A 14,560-nucleotide genomic window follows, 5' to 3' on the forward strand; every position below is an offset into this window, starting at 1 on the left:
CTCGTACCTATGGGCTATGGTAACATGCTGCTGCATGATGCCCAACGTTAATGCAAATTATCCAGCCCTTTGTTGAGACGTAATACGTACTACGACGGTGTTATGCCGGAGTAAAAGTTGTGACGCACGCTAGGCCAACCACCCCCAGCTTAAATTGAAGGGGAACATCGATCGAGAGCCAGCGCAGAGCACATAGACACAACAGGATGAGGGTGGCGGTGGTGGGTGGCGGGGTGAGCGGGCTGGCGGCGGCGCACGAGCTGCTTGCCGCGAGCAGAGGCGGCGTGCATGTGACCCTGTACGAGCAGGGGGAAAGCCTCGGAGGGCGTGCGAGAACGGTGGCCGTCGACGACGGCGCCGGCGGGTGCGTCCAGATCGACCTCGGCTTCATGGGCTTCAACCAGGTCGGTGGCGCAGCATCCTCCTGTGCAATTTCCCATTGTATCCATCCCTTGGTTTTAGCTCTGGCTGAGGAGAAATGCTACGTCTACGGCGAATTTTTACTGACTTTGTTTTATAGGCTGATCGTGTCGGTTTTTTTGTTTTTCTAATACACGTCTCCAATTTTTGTATGCATTGTACATTTTTCTATATATCAGGAACATTTTTATGCAATTGTAATAATTTACAAATACATGACTAACATTTTTTTTTCAAATATATGCTTTTGATGTCTACTTTCTTTTATATACATTATACATTTTTTATACCTCTAAAACATATTTCTCTATGCGTTTACCATTTTGTACAAGATAAACATTTTTTTCAAATACTTGTCTTGCACTTTTTTTTAATATGTGTTAAATATTTTTCAAATACACGTGGAACATTTTTCTGTATGATGCGAAACATGTTCTGTAAACTGTGTGAACATTTATTTACTTTGGAAAAACATGTTTTACAAATTTCATAAACATTTCGTTTGAAATGCATGAACATTTTTATAAATGTAACATACATTTTTAATAAATGGTACTGAGCTTTTTAAATTATACAAACATTTATTACATTGTATAATATAAAAGAAATGTCACTTACATTTGTTTGAAACACATGAACATTTTTAAATGTCACATATGTTTTTCTGAATGGTACAAACATTTTTGTGAAGTTGCGAACATTTTTTAACAGTACATACATATTATTTACACACTGCATTTTTAAATATAAATATTTTTATTTTAGGATGCTTAGAATACAAATAAAGTATAAATGAAAAGAAGAAAGGAAAAAAAATCAAAACAAACGAGTGATCTAAAGGAAGCGAAGGAAGCAGCTACGTTTTGTGGGCCGGCCCATTTGCCACAGCGTTGTAGGCGAGCTGGAGTTACAGCTCACAATAAGTGCTGTACCGACACGCCCTCCCCTCTCTGGCTTCTTTTGTTTCTGCGAGAAGGCCTAAGGTCATATAATAAGTACCACAAGTCTTTACAAATAAACTCTTCCAAAAAAATAAATTACGTCCAGTTTCTTAGAGGTGTCGGAATCTTGTTCCTGCTGCATCCATCAGGGATGTGTCGTGAACAAAAGCTCGATGCCGCCTCAGGTACCAACCTTGTTTAAACCCAGAAGCTTGTAGAAGCAACAATGGAAGTTGTCAAAGTAGTCCTGAAGATGTCGGTGGCCATGATCCGCGTAGCAAAGCGATACCCTGGAGAAGAAGACATCAAAAAGAGCCTGTAGATACTCCAAATATATACCAGGAACGCTGATTGAATATAGAGGGATCTGTCGGAGACCGAAATCAATTGGATCCAGGAAGATCCGTCAGAGACACACCCCCACACGTCCTCCACTGGAGCTAAGCGCATGATGCGACGATGATAGGACGAGGAGGACATTATTCTTAAAATAGCTAGGGCAACACCATCGTCTCACTGGCCCGACCAATACGCATAGACTCCCCGCCAAATCGATGCACTAGAATATCGTCCACAAGTACAACCTCACTGCCGCCGCTGGCACTGAGTGGGCTTTGCCCGATGGCGCACTTTGGCAACAACAAGAGGAAAAGGAGGCGGCTGGAGATGATCTAGGTTTTTTGGCGGCGCCTCTTGTGTCATGTACATGTCATCTCCTCCTTGGCTTTTTTTATAAACTTCTTCCCAAATTATTTGGTTTCTAAGCTACCTTATCTTTGACTAATTTAGAAGACCTACAAAAATGAGAGGGGGGAGGGGTGCACAAATTAAAAACTTTTTGGAACCAAAGGAGCTTCTATGTGCTAGAAAGAGGCAAGCAAAAATTCATGGGCAAATGACATTTAAGGAGCTACAGGCAGGAAAAATAAATGACTCTCAAATTATAACCTTGAAAAAGACGTTTTGTTGACCTGATTTTTTTTTCTTGTCTAGAACTCCTGGAGTGTCATTTCACCACAAAACTTGCATGCCCCTAGCACACTCGAGCTTCTTTGATGCAAAAACGTTTCAGATTTTTTAAAAATTGTCTCATATTTTTCATTTTTGAATTTACTCTTCATCTGATGTAGATGAGGGCTCATCTATCTATGGTTACTGAACAACATGCCCCTTTTAAACAATATGGGCATGGAAGAATCTTTGGAAAATGTCGGTGATTTCATGCCGAAGCAGTGAAGCACCCTGGCCGACGTTCACATGAAGATTTATTTTTTAAAAAAGAAAAGGGGGCATGAAGTTTGTGAGCACGAGCTCACATGCACCTTCTGTTACAGTAAAAATAGTGGAAATTAAAAAAACTGAAATTCGATGGCAACAAACATTAATGTGTGTTCCGCATGTGTGCAAATTTTCATGATGAAATGACATTCAGGGAGATTTGGGCAAAAAAATCAATGCTCCAAAAAGACTATTTTTAAAGCAGTTGGAGTGCCTTTTTTTCGGGGCCTCCATGAATGTTATTCCTACGCAAAATTTTGCACACGTGTAAAATACACATCAATGTTTGTTTCAAAAAATTCAGATGTTTTAATTTTTTTTAACATCTTATTGGATTTCATTGCAGCAAAGGTGCACGTGACCTCATGCTCACAAGAGCACAAAAAAAAAGAGCACTTTCGAATGGAAATGCGTTTTTGTCTCCCACCCTTCCACTGACTCACTCCGCCGTCCGGAGAGGCTATGTGGGCCATGCCCGGCCGCGGCCTGCCCTAGGCCATCCCCAGGCTGCGACGCCAGGCACACGGGCCGGGACAACATGTCCTGTTTATTTTTTCTGATTTGATTTTTATTTGGTAGAGCCCAATAGGCTGAATCTAGGTCCAAACAGCCCAATAGGCTGAATAGTTCGTGGGCCAGCGGGGCCGTGCCGGCACATCAGGCTAAGTTCTGTTCCACGTCGAAGCAGTGAAGCACGGTTCAAAAAAAAAAAAGCAGAAAAAAAAGACCCTTGCAGACCATTTGCCATCTGCTCTTCCTCCGCCGCGGCGGCCAACTTCTTCGACACCGCCGGCGCCTCCCGAACCATTTCGACCACCCCGAAAGAAGCCCATGACACCTTCGGCTCCCTCCGACGCTGGTGCCGCTGCCGGGACTTTTCCATCGGCGCCCTGTGTCTTGGCCTGCCCTCAGCCGGCGCCGTCGCCGTCGCGAAGGCCGCTCCGGCGAGGTCCCCCTCCCCGCATCCTCTGATTCCTTCGGTGCTATATTTTTCAACATATAGGCTTGATCTGCAACATAGCTCCCCCCCTCTCCCAGGCGCTACATTTCTCAGTGCCGTTCGTGCCCACCTGCCCATCGCACGGAAGGTGCTCGGTGGATTGCTTCTAAAGCGCAAAACTCATCCCAGTGTTTTCCACTACAAATACTATCACATTTTCACGCCCAGCCTTTGCATTATTGTCAGCATTATTTGGTGTCCGGTTGATTTTGCATCATGCCAACAACACATTGTGCTTCTAGGTATGGAAGTAACTAGAAAATATTGGAGTTGTTGCTTGTTAGGCTCAGCGAGCTCAAATAGAGAGTTCTCTGTGTGGATTTGTGTTTCTGTTTTTAGGTGGTTGATTTCTTTTGCAGGGTTCGTAGCAAAATGTCCGAAACCGATACAACACTAGCTTAGGTATTATCCTTGGAAAGGAGCTGCATTGACTGCCTAACACATGTATTGCTATGTTTTTGATATAGTACTGTATCATAGTGCTGGCTGGAAATGCAGTTGTAGCTCTATATTTCTATGTTATTCTGATTAATATAGGACTTCCTAACCCCGGGACTGAACATGGAAGATGTTCGTAGACCTATATAATAAGATATTGTTTTTTGTTCCTCGCTAATATTTTTGTTGTCATATGCGTCAATGAAGGTATCATGTCCCCACATGTTGGAATGGTTAGAAGGCCTCGGGGTGGATATGGAGAGATCGGACATGTCTTTCTCTGCGAGTACACAGCCGGACGGCAGCAGCAGAGGATGTGAGTGGGGCAATGGTAACGGTATCTCAAGCCTCTTGGCGCAAAAAGCCAACGTATTGAAAACAAGTTTTTGGCGCATGCTGCGTGAGATATTCAAGTTCAAGAACGATGCTCTGACGTAAGCAGTCTAGCCCCTCAGTTCTCATCTGCATTACTTCCACTCGTAGCTTGACATATATGTCTATTATATGCCTTGTGTTTATATATATGATGATAATTAACTCATTGGTTTAATATTTGGATTGAAGGTACCTGGAGTACCATGATCGTAACCCTGATCTGGACTGTAATGAGACAATGGGGCAGTTCATTCAGTCACATGGATATTCCCTATTATTCCAAGAGGCTTATCTTGTACTGCTTCAAATCTACTCGCTTGCTTATGCCCTTTTTTAGTGTATCCGGCAACCCTTCATTTTGGCAAAATCTCACATCAGCATTTCTGTTTCCAATTTTTTATTACATTTTTTGAACAGTCATGTAAAACTGTAAAGCGGCAATTTCAACTAAATATTCAAATTCTAACTTAAACCTGGGCTATTCCTTAATGGTTAGTACATTAAATTTCCCAACAGACCTTCAAAAATACTTTCCCAACAACTTCTGTGCAGTGCAGGGGTCGGTAATTAAGACTGGTTAGTATGCAGTTTTGAGTTGGTGACACAAAAATATTTATTTGGTGCAGATTCCAGTCTGTGGAGGCATGTGGTCATCTTCATCACATGGTGTTCTTAGCTTGTCCGCTTTCTTCGTGCTATCATTTTTCCGTAACCATGACCTTCTTCAGGTGCCTAGCTACTTTGTATACATGTTACATGCCCATTTCATTTGCATTCTTAATTCGTCTTTGTGCATTTGAAAGCTGATTAAGTCGCTGCACTCTCAGCTGTTTTGTTACCCTCAGTTGGCCACTGTCAAGGCTTGTTCGCAGTCCTTTGTAGACAAGGTAAGTATTTGCGACCCATATAGGCGACAACAAGCTCGCACATGGTCTCTATTTATTGCACTCTCTAGGCTTTAGCTGCAGCCTAATACAGGGACTGAACAATGCAACTGCCGCAGGTAAAAGGAGAATTGGAGAGAATCGGCTGTCAAATTAAAACCAGCTGTCGGGTCAAATCTGTTTCAAGCCCTGATGGAGGTACATACATGCGTTACTCTTTGTTGATTAACTGCCTGAAGTATATATATATATTATTGATTCACTAACTGAAACAATCCTCTATCGTGTCACTCACAGCAGCTGGCTACAGAGTCTTGGAGAATGATGGTTCAGAGGAAACATACGACAGTGTCATCCTCGGTGTCCATGCACCCAATGCTCTCAAAGTATTAGGAGCTGAAGCTACACATCACGAACTGAGAATTCTAGGTGCATGTCAGTATGTCCAAAGGTAAAGCCTGCCCAATGTTGCTAGATGAACACATAAATTAAGTTTGATCTGATCTACTGATTGTCTGATACGTTTAATTATGTTGCAGAGATATATACCTCCACCGTGATAAAAATCTGATGCCCCAAAATTCGTCCGCATGGAGTGCCTGGAATTTCCTGGGGACAACTAGCATGGGTTTTTCTGTTACTTACTGGCTAAACCTTATTCAGGTAAATTATTTCGTTTCATATACAGGGTATGGTATAATTAATTAATTTTATTGATGGATTTTTTTTTTGACAAAAGGACCCTATCCTGGCTTTATTACGACACTGAAACCATTTTGTACATCAGCATTTCATGTTCTCAGGACTAGGCATACCTCTCCAACAAAATGAAAGAACCATAGGATAAAGTCATTTCTGCATAGCAATGCAGCCATATTTTCATCACATTAGAGCACACTGTAGTGCAGGCTCACGGAATAACAGCAAAATGGAAGCTTCAACCTAATATTTCTAGCAGTATGAATGGAATGCCTAATTACTCATTGTGGTCTATTTGTTTTTTTTGCACTCCCAGAAAATTGAATCTGTCAGGCCTTTCCTGGTGACACTTAACCCCCCTCGTGTTCCGGATCATGTAGTGCTTAAATGGTCTACAAGCCTTCCTGTTCCGTCAGTGGCTGCGGCGAAGGCTTATCTTCAGCTTGATCAGGTCCAGGGAAAGAGAGGAATATGGTTCTGTGGGGCATATCAAGGTAACCAGTCTCATGAATTTCAGTTCGTAGATAATTTGTTCATAATAACTTGCACGTAGTTCTAGGATAGTCTTTTACTACATGAAAGTTCTGTGTGAAATGATCTAAAGAACATTAGGCCTCAAATTCTCTTCTGCCTTGGATTGCAGGTCATGGCTTCCATGAAGATGGATTGAAGGTATTTGCATGCACAACCTCTCCATTTTCCCTTTTTGATCTGTCTAGCATAATGAACATTCTGTTACGTGCTAAAATTGGCAAGGGTCTAACAAAGCTAAACATAACTAATCCTATCACAACCATAACTAACCACATCCTTGCTTACTAGTTGGCCTAAGGCCCAAGTTATTTCCAAGCTTCTCCTTTACTCATCTATGGGTGCTGTTTCCTGTTTACCCCATCCTGACATATACGCTTTTAATTTCAATCACATAAAATTTAGAATGACTATTTCATGAAATAGATATTTGAGGTCTATTTGTGTTGTCACATATTGATCGATGCAGGCTGGGAAAGCAGCAGCTCAAGGTTTGCTTGGAAAGAAATTTCAGCTTCTGCGGAACCCAAAGCAGATGATTCCATCATGGACCGAGGTTGGGACGCGCCTTCTAGTTACAAGATTTTTCAACCAATTCATATCCATCGGCAACTTGATGTGAGTCCTTGTATGAGTTGCTGTACTACGTGGTGTCTAATTATGAGTATTTTTCACCTTAATAGTTTTCGTACAGATTGGTCGAAGGAGGTAGTGTGTTGAGCTTTGGTAAAGTTTGTGACAAATGCCGTATAAAATCTGTCATGCGAGTTCATGACCCCTTGTTCTATTGGAAGGTTATCTTCTCTTCTCTTTTTCTGCCTACACATGCATTTTTTATTTTTTCTGATTGGTGATATGTCCATGGACGATTCTTTATTTCTTGTATACTCCAGTGCAATTGCTTTATCCAACCTTCACATTTGAACCACATGTGTTTTTCCTGGCTCTCTCTTGGCTTTCAGGTTGCAACAGAAGGAAACCTTGGCTTGGCAGAAGCCTATATTAACGGATGTTTCTCTTTTCTTGACAAGAGAGAAGGCCTTCTGAATCTTTTCCTGGTAAAACTATATCATAGTTCATGAGCTTATTGGTAGAGCTATTTCTTCTTCATTTCAGATCAAATCCATAATCTATTTCTGTGCAGATACTCATTGTTAACAGAGATGTGCGTAGGAGCTGCAGGAGTGCCAGAAAAGGGTTCAAAACCTTCCAATTGTCCATTAAATTCCAATGAATTGTTTGATAAAAATGAAGTACTCCCTCCGATCCATAATAAGTGTCGTGGTATTAGTTCAAGTTTGAACTGAAACCACGACAGTTATTATCGATCGGAGGGAGTAGTATCTATGAATCTATGTGTTTGTGACTAATCATGTATATTAAATTGTTTGGTTTCAGGGGTCGGTGGACACCCTTGCATTTAATAGCACGATTGGCACATTCTAAATACATTTTGCGTGAAGTCTCGAGGAAGAACACTGTGACACAAACTCGTCGAAACATCTCTCAGCACTATGATCTTGTCAGTACCCATGTCTCTTTTGTTTTATTACATTCCATCAGGGTTCAAATAACTAGCTGCGTAGGTCAATTTGTAATACCAGAATTATTAAAAATCATACTGAGATTGAGATTTTTATGTTCCAAACCTTATAAAAAAGATTTACTATCATTCATTACTTGCAATACGTCTATACATACCAAATAATACTAACAGTTTGTCTTTGTTCTCATATGTGTGCAGAGTAACGATTTTTTCTCGCTTTTTCTGGACAAATCAATGACTTACTCTTGTGCTGTTTTCAAGGTTTGTAAATCTTGTGATTTTGTTCTGCAACTTGTAAATTTTGTAGAGTAGTTTTATTAATTCACATACTAGAATTAAATTAAATTGGTAGATGGAGAATGAAAGCTTAGAAGTAGCCCAGCAACGCAAGCTTAGCCTTCTAATCGACAAGGTAATACTTCCATATCTCCAGAACTTGTGTCATTAGATTGATTACCAATTAGACAATTCTGTGAACTTGATCTGGTGGTATTTCAACCTTGCAAAATACACATTCAACCAAAGGCTAAAGTCAAGAGGGGGCATCATGTTCTTGATATCGGTAGCGGCTGGGGAAGTTTAGCAATACAAGCGGTTAAGCAAACTGGCTGCAAATACACTGGAGTCACTTTGTCAGCGGAGCAGCATAAATACGCAGAGAGAGAAGTCAGAGAAGCTGGCTTAGAGGTTAGTTCTATGTTACCCCCACCTTTCTGCAATACGGCTCCACTTTAATACTTTATTAGTAATTACTGATCCACCATATGCATGTGTTCACTGAGGAAGTGTAGTGCGAGTATTTTAGCCTTTTTGTCCTCTAGACCTCCAGCCTTTCTTGTAATTGATGATATAAAGATGTGGAGAGTAAGGCTTCCGTACTCCCTTTAGCAACAACTTTCCATGACCAGTTCAGCTGATACTGCAGGGACAAACCACAATACAACAATGAGGGAGTAAGGTTTCCTTTAAACACTTGGATCAAACTGAGGGTCAATGCCTACTCCACGTGCTGCGATGGTTTAGCCTGTTGTCCCATATCAGACCGTACTTACATTCCTACAGTACGCACACATTTACCTTGGAAGAAGTAGTTTGATCTTGCTTGCTGGTGGCTGTAGTCGAGGAAGAATGCCCTTGCAGGGCTTGCTTTGTGCGTCCATGCGTAACACCAAGTCGTTAAGATTTGGGGCTGCCCTTTGCGGTCCACCCCGATCCCATCTTCCACCATTGGCATGGTCCTCACCGCATCCAAGCTTGTCATGACCACCACACTCTTCAGGACAATGCCATTCATTTGCCAAAACCCCACCTCCATATCTCCCTTGACCTCTCCCCACCATCCCCTTCCAGCAACAGGGCAATGCCATTCATTTGCCAAAAATCCCCTCCATATCTCCCTTGACCTCTTACCATATTTCTCTAACTATTTCGATTAGACGGAGTCAGCTTTACTATTTTTTTGCTTCCAAATATCTTCCGCAAAAGAGAAATATAATTCAAGAATGGCACATGGAAATAATAGATACTTGCAGTAAAAATCATGGAAATAGGCATGCTGTCGTAAAGAACCAAGGATCCAAGCATGTTAGTGCTTTGGAAGCTTTTCTCATTGTTATTTTGTTTTTGTGAGATTTTCTAGCACACTCTTTTTTCTAGTTAGCTGCTATGTAATTTTAACATATTATAATTGATAGAAATGCATAGAGAATTAGTATTGTTTCGCCCCCAGCTTACTTTGGGAGGGTGAAATCCTAGTTAACAATTATACTGTCTATTGTTATTAACTTTTATATAGGACAACATAAGTTTTATGCTGTGCGACTACCGTCAAATACCACCTTGCAAGTATGATGCAATCATAAGCTGGTAAGTATTACTACATTACAGATGTGCACCATATCTTGGACAATGCCCATATGTGTGGTTATACTCACCTATTCGTCTCTGTAAATCAGCGGTATGATCGAACATGTTGGCCATGAATACATGGACGAATTTTTTGCCTGCTGCGAGTCTTACTTGGCTGAAGATGGCATATTGGTTCTCCAGGTTAGTGCATGACAAATATCATTGCCAACAAATGTATTTCCAAACAGCCTTACGGACGGCTTCCACTATCACTACAAACAACAACTTAGTATCTGCTTATTTGCGGTGCACAAGAACGAGGATTAGGCCTTATTCTTTTGGATTGTCAGAAAAACCCAATGAAACATACTCCTTCCTATCCAAGCAAGACCTTAGATTTACAAGATCATGAACTAACCATTATCTGCAAATACATACATGTGCATTATTTAGTTCATCTCAGCTCCAGACGAACGGTACGAACAATACAGAAGAAGGACGGACTTCATAAAAGAATACATATTTCCTGGTGGTTGCCTTCCTTCTTTGGGCCGTGTAGTGTCTGCCATGAGCACATCATCAAGGTTCTGGTACGTTCTACATCAATTGATCGATGCTTGATTGGTTACTTCATGGCCATGGATGGATCTCCACTGATTAAACCCTCCCTGTTCTTGTTGCGCACTGGGTGTAGCATAGAGCATGTGGAGAATATTGGGCCTCATTACTACACAACTCTGATGCACTGGAGGGACAACTTCATGACCAACAAAGAGTAAGTATCAACTTGGTGAAAACAAGACTAGCACATATACCATATGTTCATTGCGCAAGTAAATTTGCTGTGACGATTATATACACATTCATATGTTACATTTGGTTGCTCAGTTAGTATTAATTTCTTATTGCTTTGTTTTTCTTGCAGTCAAGTTTTGGCCCTGGGCTTTGATGAGAAGTTCGTCCGCATATGGGAGTTCTATCTCATATACTCTGCGGCTGGTTTCAAGTCACGAGCAGTTGGAGATTACCAGGTACGTACATATATATGTATGCTCACTGTGTATGCATTTACCTATGTTATTTCCAGACAAATGGAAGTCATATACTCCTATGGTCTTGAAAAGATGACATTGTGGAAATTAGCGGGGTCTCCAAAATGTAGCGACCATTAATTTTCACTGCAGTAAATCGTAAAATTTAATTGTCAAATGATGAAAGTGCTTTCTTGAGAAATACCTAAACATGTGGTTTTCACATATCAAATCGGAACACTTTAATTATATCTGAATCTTCACCTTTTCCTGTTGCCTGGCTGACATATATATATATATATATATATATATATAGACACGCTAAACTAAGCCTGAGCGCAAAATCACTTATCCTGCGCTCCGGCCGGCGCGCTCTCCCCACACAACCGGAAACTCAACTAAAAAGAGCAACTCCCTGTGCGCCACCTAGGTTGCCTCCTAATCAAGGGTAAAAGATGGATAGGACATAGTAATGCACTACAAAGTTTTACTAGCAACGTTTGACCATCAAATCCAACGTAAAAGGACACTTGTGGATAGTAAAAGCGCACTAGTTGATGGTAATGATCGTTTTTTTGTAAAAGCACATGGCTTGTCGCAGTGGACTTGGTTTTTTTGCGATCGGTGTGGCTAGATTTCTATGTACATAAAACTTGTCCATTTGACTTTTTAACCTAGATCGAAGAATTTTAACTTTTTCGTTGCCCACAAAATGCTAGATTATGCTTGGGAAAAACATAAACATGCACTAATGCATTACTATATATCAACCTGGATCGAAGCATTTTGACTTTTTTGTTGTACACAAATGCTAGATTATGCTTGGGAACAACAGAGCACATGCAGTAATGCATTACTACATATCAATCTGGATCGAAGTATTTTAACTTTTTTTGTTCGTAATTTTCTTTTTTGCGTTACCATCCACTCCATTTTTTTACTACTGCCAATTTGTGAGCATGTAGTAATACATTATTACATGTTTCGGCCAGGTTTTACAACATATCTCACTGCCCAGTAATAGAACTAGGTCCATTACCATGTCCGCTATACCCTATTACTTTCAATGATTAGTGACCAAAAAGCAGGACGAGGCGGACCAGCACATGGTAACTGAATTAAATGTGTTACTTTTCCTACCACTCAGCGTTACCCTCAACATTTCTGCGGTGGAGGGCGGCCTTCTCAGCGCCACCCGCTGGCCTAATTAGGTCCGGCCGGAGCGTAGTTTAAGCAGAATGCGCGCTCGCTCACAATAGCGCAGCCGTATATATATATATATATATATATATATATATATATATATATATATATATATATATATATATATACATGCAGGTTGTTTTCTCTCGTCCAGGCAACCGTCGGCTAGCCCACCCTTGATGGATAAAGACAATATGTCCTTCTCTGTTCAGCTGTCGAACTGCTACTTCTCGATAGCTTACGACCTTTCAATAAATCAGCCCTGGAATGGTTTGTTCATATGGGCAGCCTGATCTAGTGGTTTGGTGATCTACCTTCTTGTTTTAATCATGAAATGTTTGGTTTTTCGTGGCAGTGTATTGTTATCTATCAATGAACTTGTATGATGCATGCATGTGTGTATGCAAGTGTTACATTAGACTGGTTACTAGAATTTGAGAATTGTATGGAAGGAACTGATTTATTGTTTTGATGTCTTGTCAGAAATAGTGGATGCCATTGTTTGTATTTTTTTGTCTATTCCATGTTTGGCATTTTTTTTTGTTGGCTGGGAAGAGCGTTGTTATACTAACCAGGTACCACATGCATATATTTTTAGACGGAGGCTCGAAATGAGGCCGGATTTAAATTATTGAAGCCAAGATCGACCAAGAGTACAAATGAATTGTTCACAGCATACAACAACACTGCGGTCTCGGTTGCTCGTTCGAGCCTACTCTAGCTTTAAAGCCAGCTAGGCTCCTCCAGAAACCCCTACCCGCACAATTCTCCTCCTTACCCACGCATCAACCTGCCGCGATGGGCAAGAAGTCCAATGTCGAGAAGTGGTCGCCGGCGCGTGACCCTAGATCAGGGGCAGCTTCGGATCCAGTTGGCTCCGCCGCCCATGGTCTTTGGTGGCCTCGCCGTCCACAGCTTCACTTCAAGTCGTCATGCCGGTTCCCTTGTGGCCAGACCAGGTGTCGTTCTTGGAGGAGGAGCAGATGTTGGAAGCTGCCCTCATCGCCGAGGAGGAGGATCCCCTTATGCGCTAGAGGCCGCGCACGAGGATCCCGCCCTCGATGAGTACCCGGATTGAAATCCCAAAACACACTCCATTATGTGGGATATCCAATACAGCTACATACAGATCCCGTATGAGGAGGAGAAACATCGCCCACACAATTCATATTTGCCACCACGTGCTCTAAATCGGACTACAACGGCTTCGACGGTAGTGCAGACGGCAACAGAGGTGTCGACATCCTCGGAGGCCATCCCTCCAAGGTCACGGTGCAGCTAGTTAGGATTAGTTTAAATTTATGTCAAACTTGTTAAATTTCGCTTCTTTGGTTGTAATATATCAAATTGTGTTTACATTCCATCCATTTTGCTTTAATTTCGTCCGTGTTTGTGGGCGGTCCGTTTCAAATGACTTGGACACTTGAGGACTCCAATTGGATGGCCGGCGCCTGCCCTCTGTCCGTGGACACATCCATACATGTCCACGGAGTCCATTTGATGGTCCGTGTTGGAGTTGCCCTAAGTACATCTCTAATCGAATCCCAAATCTAAACCCCATAAACCAGCCCCATAACTTAAATCCCCCAAATGACTGGATATTGGGTGGCCGGTTTCTAATCCCTAAATGCGGGACTCTAAAAGACAATCTGAACTACAACTCTCCTGTGTAGTGCATCCATATGAACATTCCACTAGATCATTTACATAAACTTTATAATTAACTTCACTATTGCACTAACAGAAGCTCCCAACTTCTCAACTTGAACTAACCATTAAACAACATAGCTCAAAGACCATATAAACACCTGCATCTTCTTGCAAGTCCTAGTTTTATGGGAGTCTTGCCGAAATTCGGCTCACACCTAACTCAAATGATAGCTGCACCTAGCTATGGGAATCAAAGGGCTTTCACCCGGCCAAAATGTTTACAAAGCTCTTTTTTGCGCGTCCATCAATGGCAACACTGCTAATGTTATTTGACAGGCTTGGGAAAGTGTAAACTTTTGACATGGTTGGTCACTCGAGGGAGAATGTGGGATGCACACCGGCTTGCCAAGCGAAGCGTGGCCAATAATGCATCATGTTCCTTCTGCAACTCTTCATAAGAAAATGCTCACCCCCTTTTCATGGCTTGTCGAGTCATTAATATCATTTGGAGCTCCACTTTGCACAGGACGATGCTTCACGAGGTTGTACCTTCCACTGATCCCTCACTTAGGGACTGCTTGCGGGATGCTAGAAACAGAGGTCGGGAACAAGACACCGAAACACCTTTGTCATGCTCATCACCTGGAAGGAGCATATGGAGAGAGAGAGGAATCACAGGGTGTTCAACGATGTTCGTACTCCCAACCAGAGAGTAA

At 41.8% G+C, this 14,560-nt stretch overlaps 1 protein-coding gene across 7 annotated transcripts; it reads left to right on the forward strand.

Moving 5' to 3' along the window:
• The first annotated feature begins 200 nt into the window (after window positions 1–200).
• LOC123047292 (uncharacterized) lies at window positions 201–13,605 on the forward strand. Of its 7 annotated transcripts, none has more exons than XR_006422894.1 (24): window positions 201–404; window positions 4,285–4,511; window positions 4,642–4,747; window positions 5,079–5,180; window positions 5,280–5,339; window positions 5,456–5,534; window positions 5,634–5,787; window positions 5,876–5,999; window positions 6,352–6,529; window positions 6,679–6,707; window positions 7,036–7,184; window positions 7,261–7,360; window positions 7,529–7,624; window positions 7,711–7,763; window positions 7,965–8,088; window positions 8,311–8,373; window positions 8,465–8,524; window positions 8,638–8,799; window positions 9,908–9,978; window positions 10,068–10,161; window positions 10,414–10,550; window positions 10,660–10,735; window positions 10,886–10,991; window positions 12,793–12,816. XR_006422894.1 is itself a non-coding variant. In XM_044470791.1 (24 exons), exons 1-24 carry the CDS (start codon window positions 207–209, stop codon window positions 12,913–12,915), a joined length of 2,676 nt encoding a protein of 891 aa, XP_044326726.1. In that variant the 5' UTR covers window positions 201–206; the 3' UTR covers window positions 12,916–13,605. The 7 variants fall into 7 exon arrangements, 5 of the variants coding, with proteins under 5 accessions (XP_044326726.1, XP_044326727.1, XP_044326724.1 ...); XM_044470791.1 differs by having other exon boundaries at window positions 10,655–10,735; window positions 12,793–13,605; XM_044470792.1 differs by lacking the exon at window positions 12,793–12,816 and adding an exon at window positions 11,984–12,691 and having other exon boundaries at window positions 10,655–10,735.
• The last annotated feature ends 955 nt before the right edge of the window (window positions 13,606–14,560 follow it).

This window comes from Triticum aestivum, chromosome 2B (genome assembly GCF_018294505.1).
Source record: "Triticum aestivum cultivar Chinese Spring chromosome 2B, IWGSC CS RefSeq v2.1, whole genome shotgun sequence".
NCBI lineage: Eukaryota > Viridiplantae > Streptophyta > Magnoliopsida > Poales > Poaceae > Triticum > Triticum aestivum.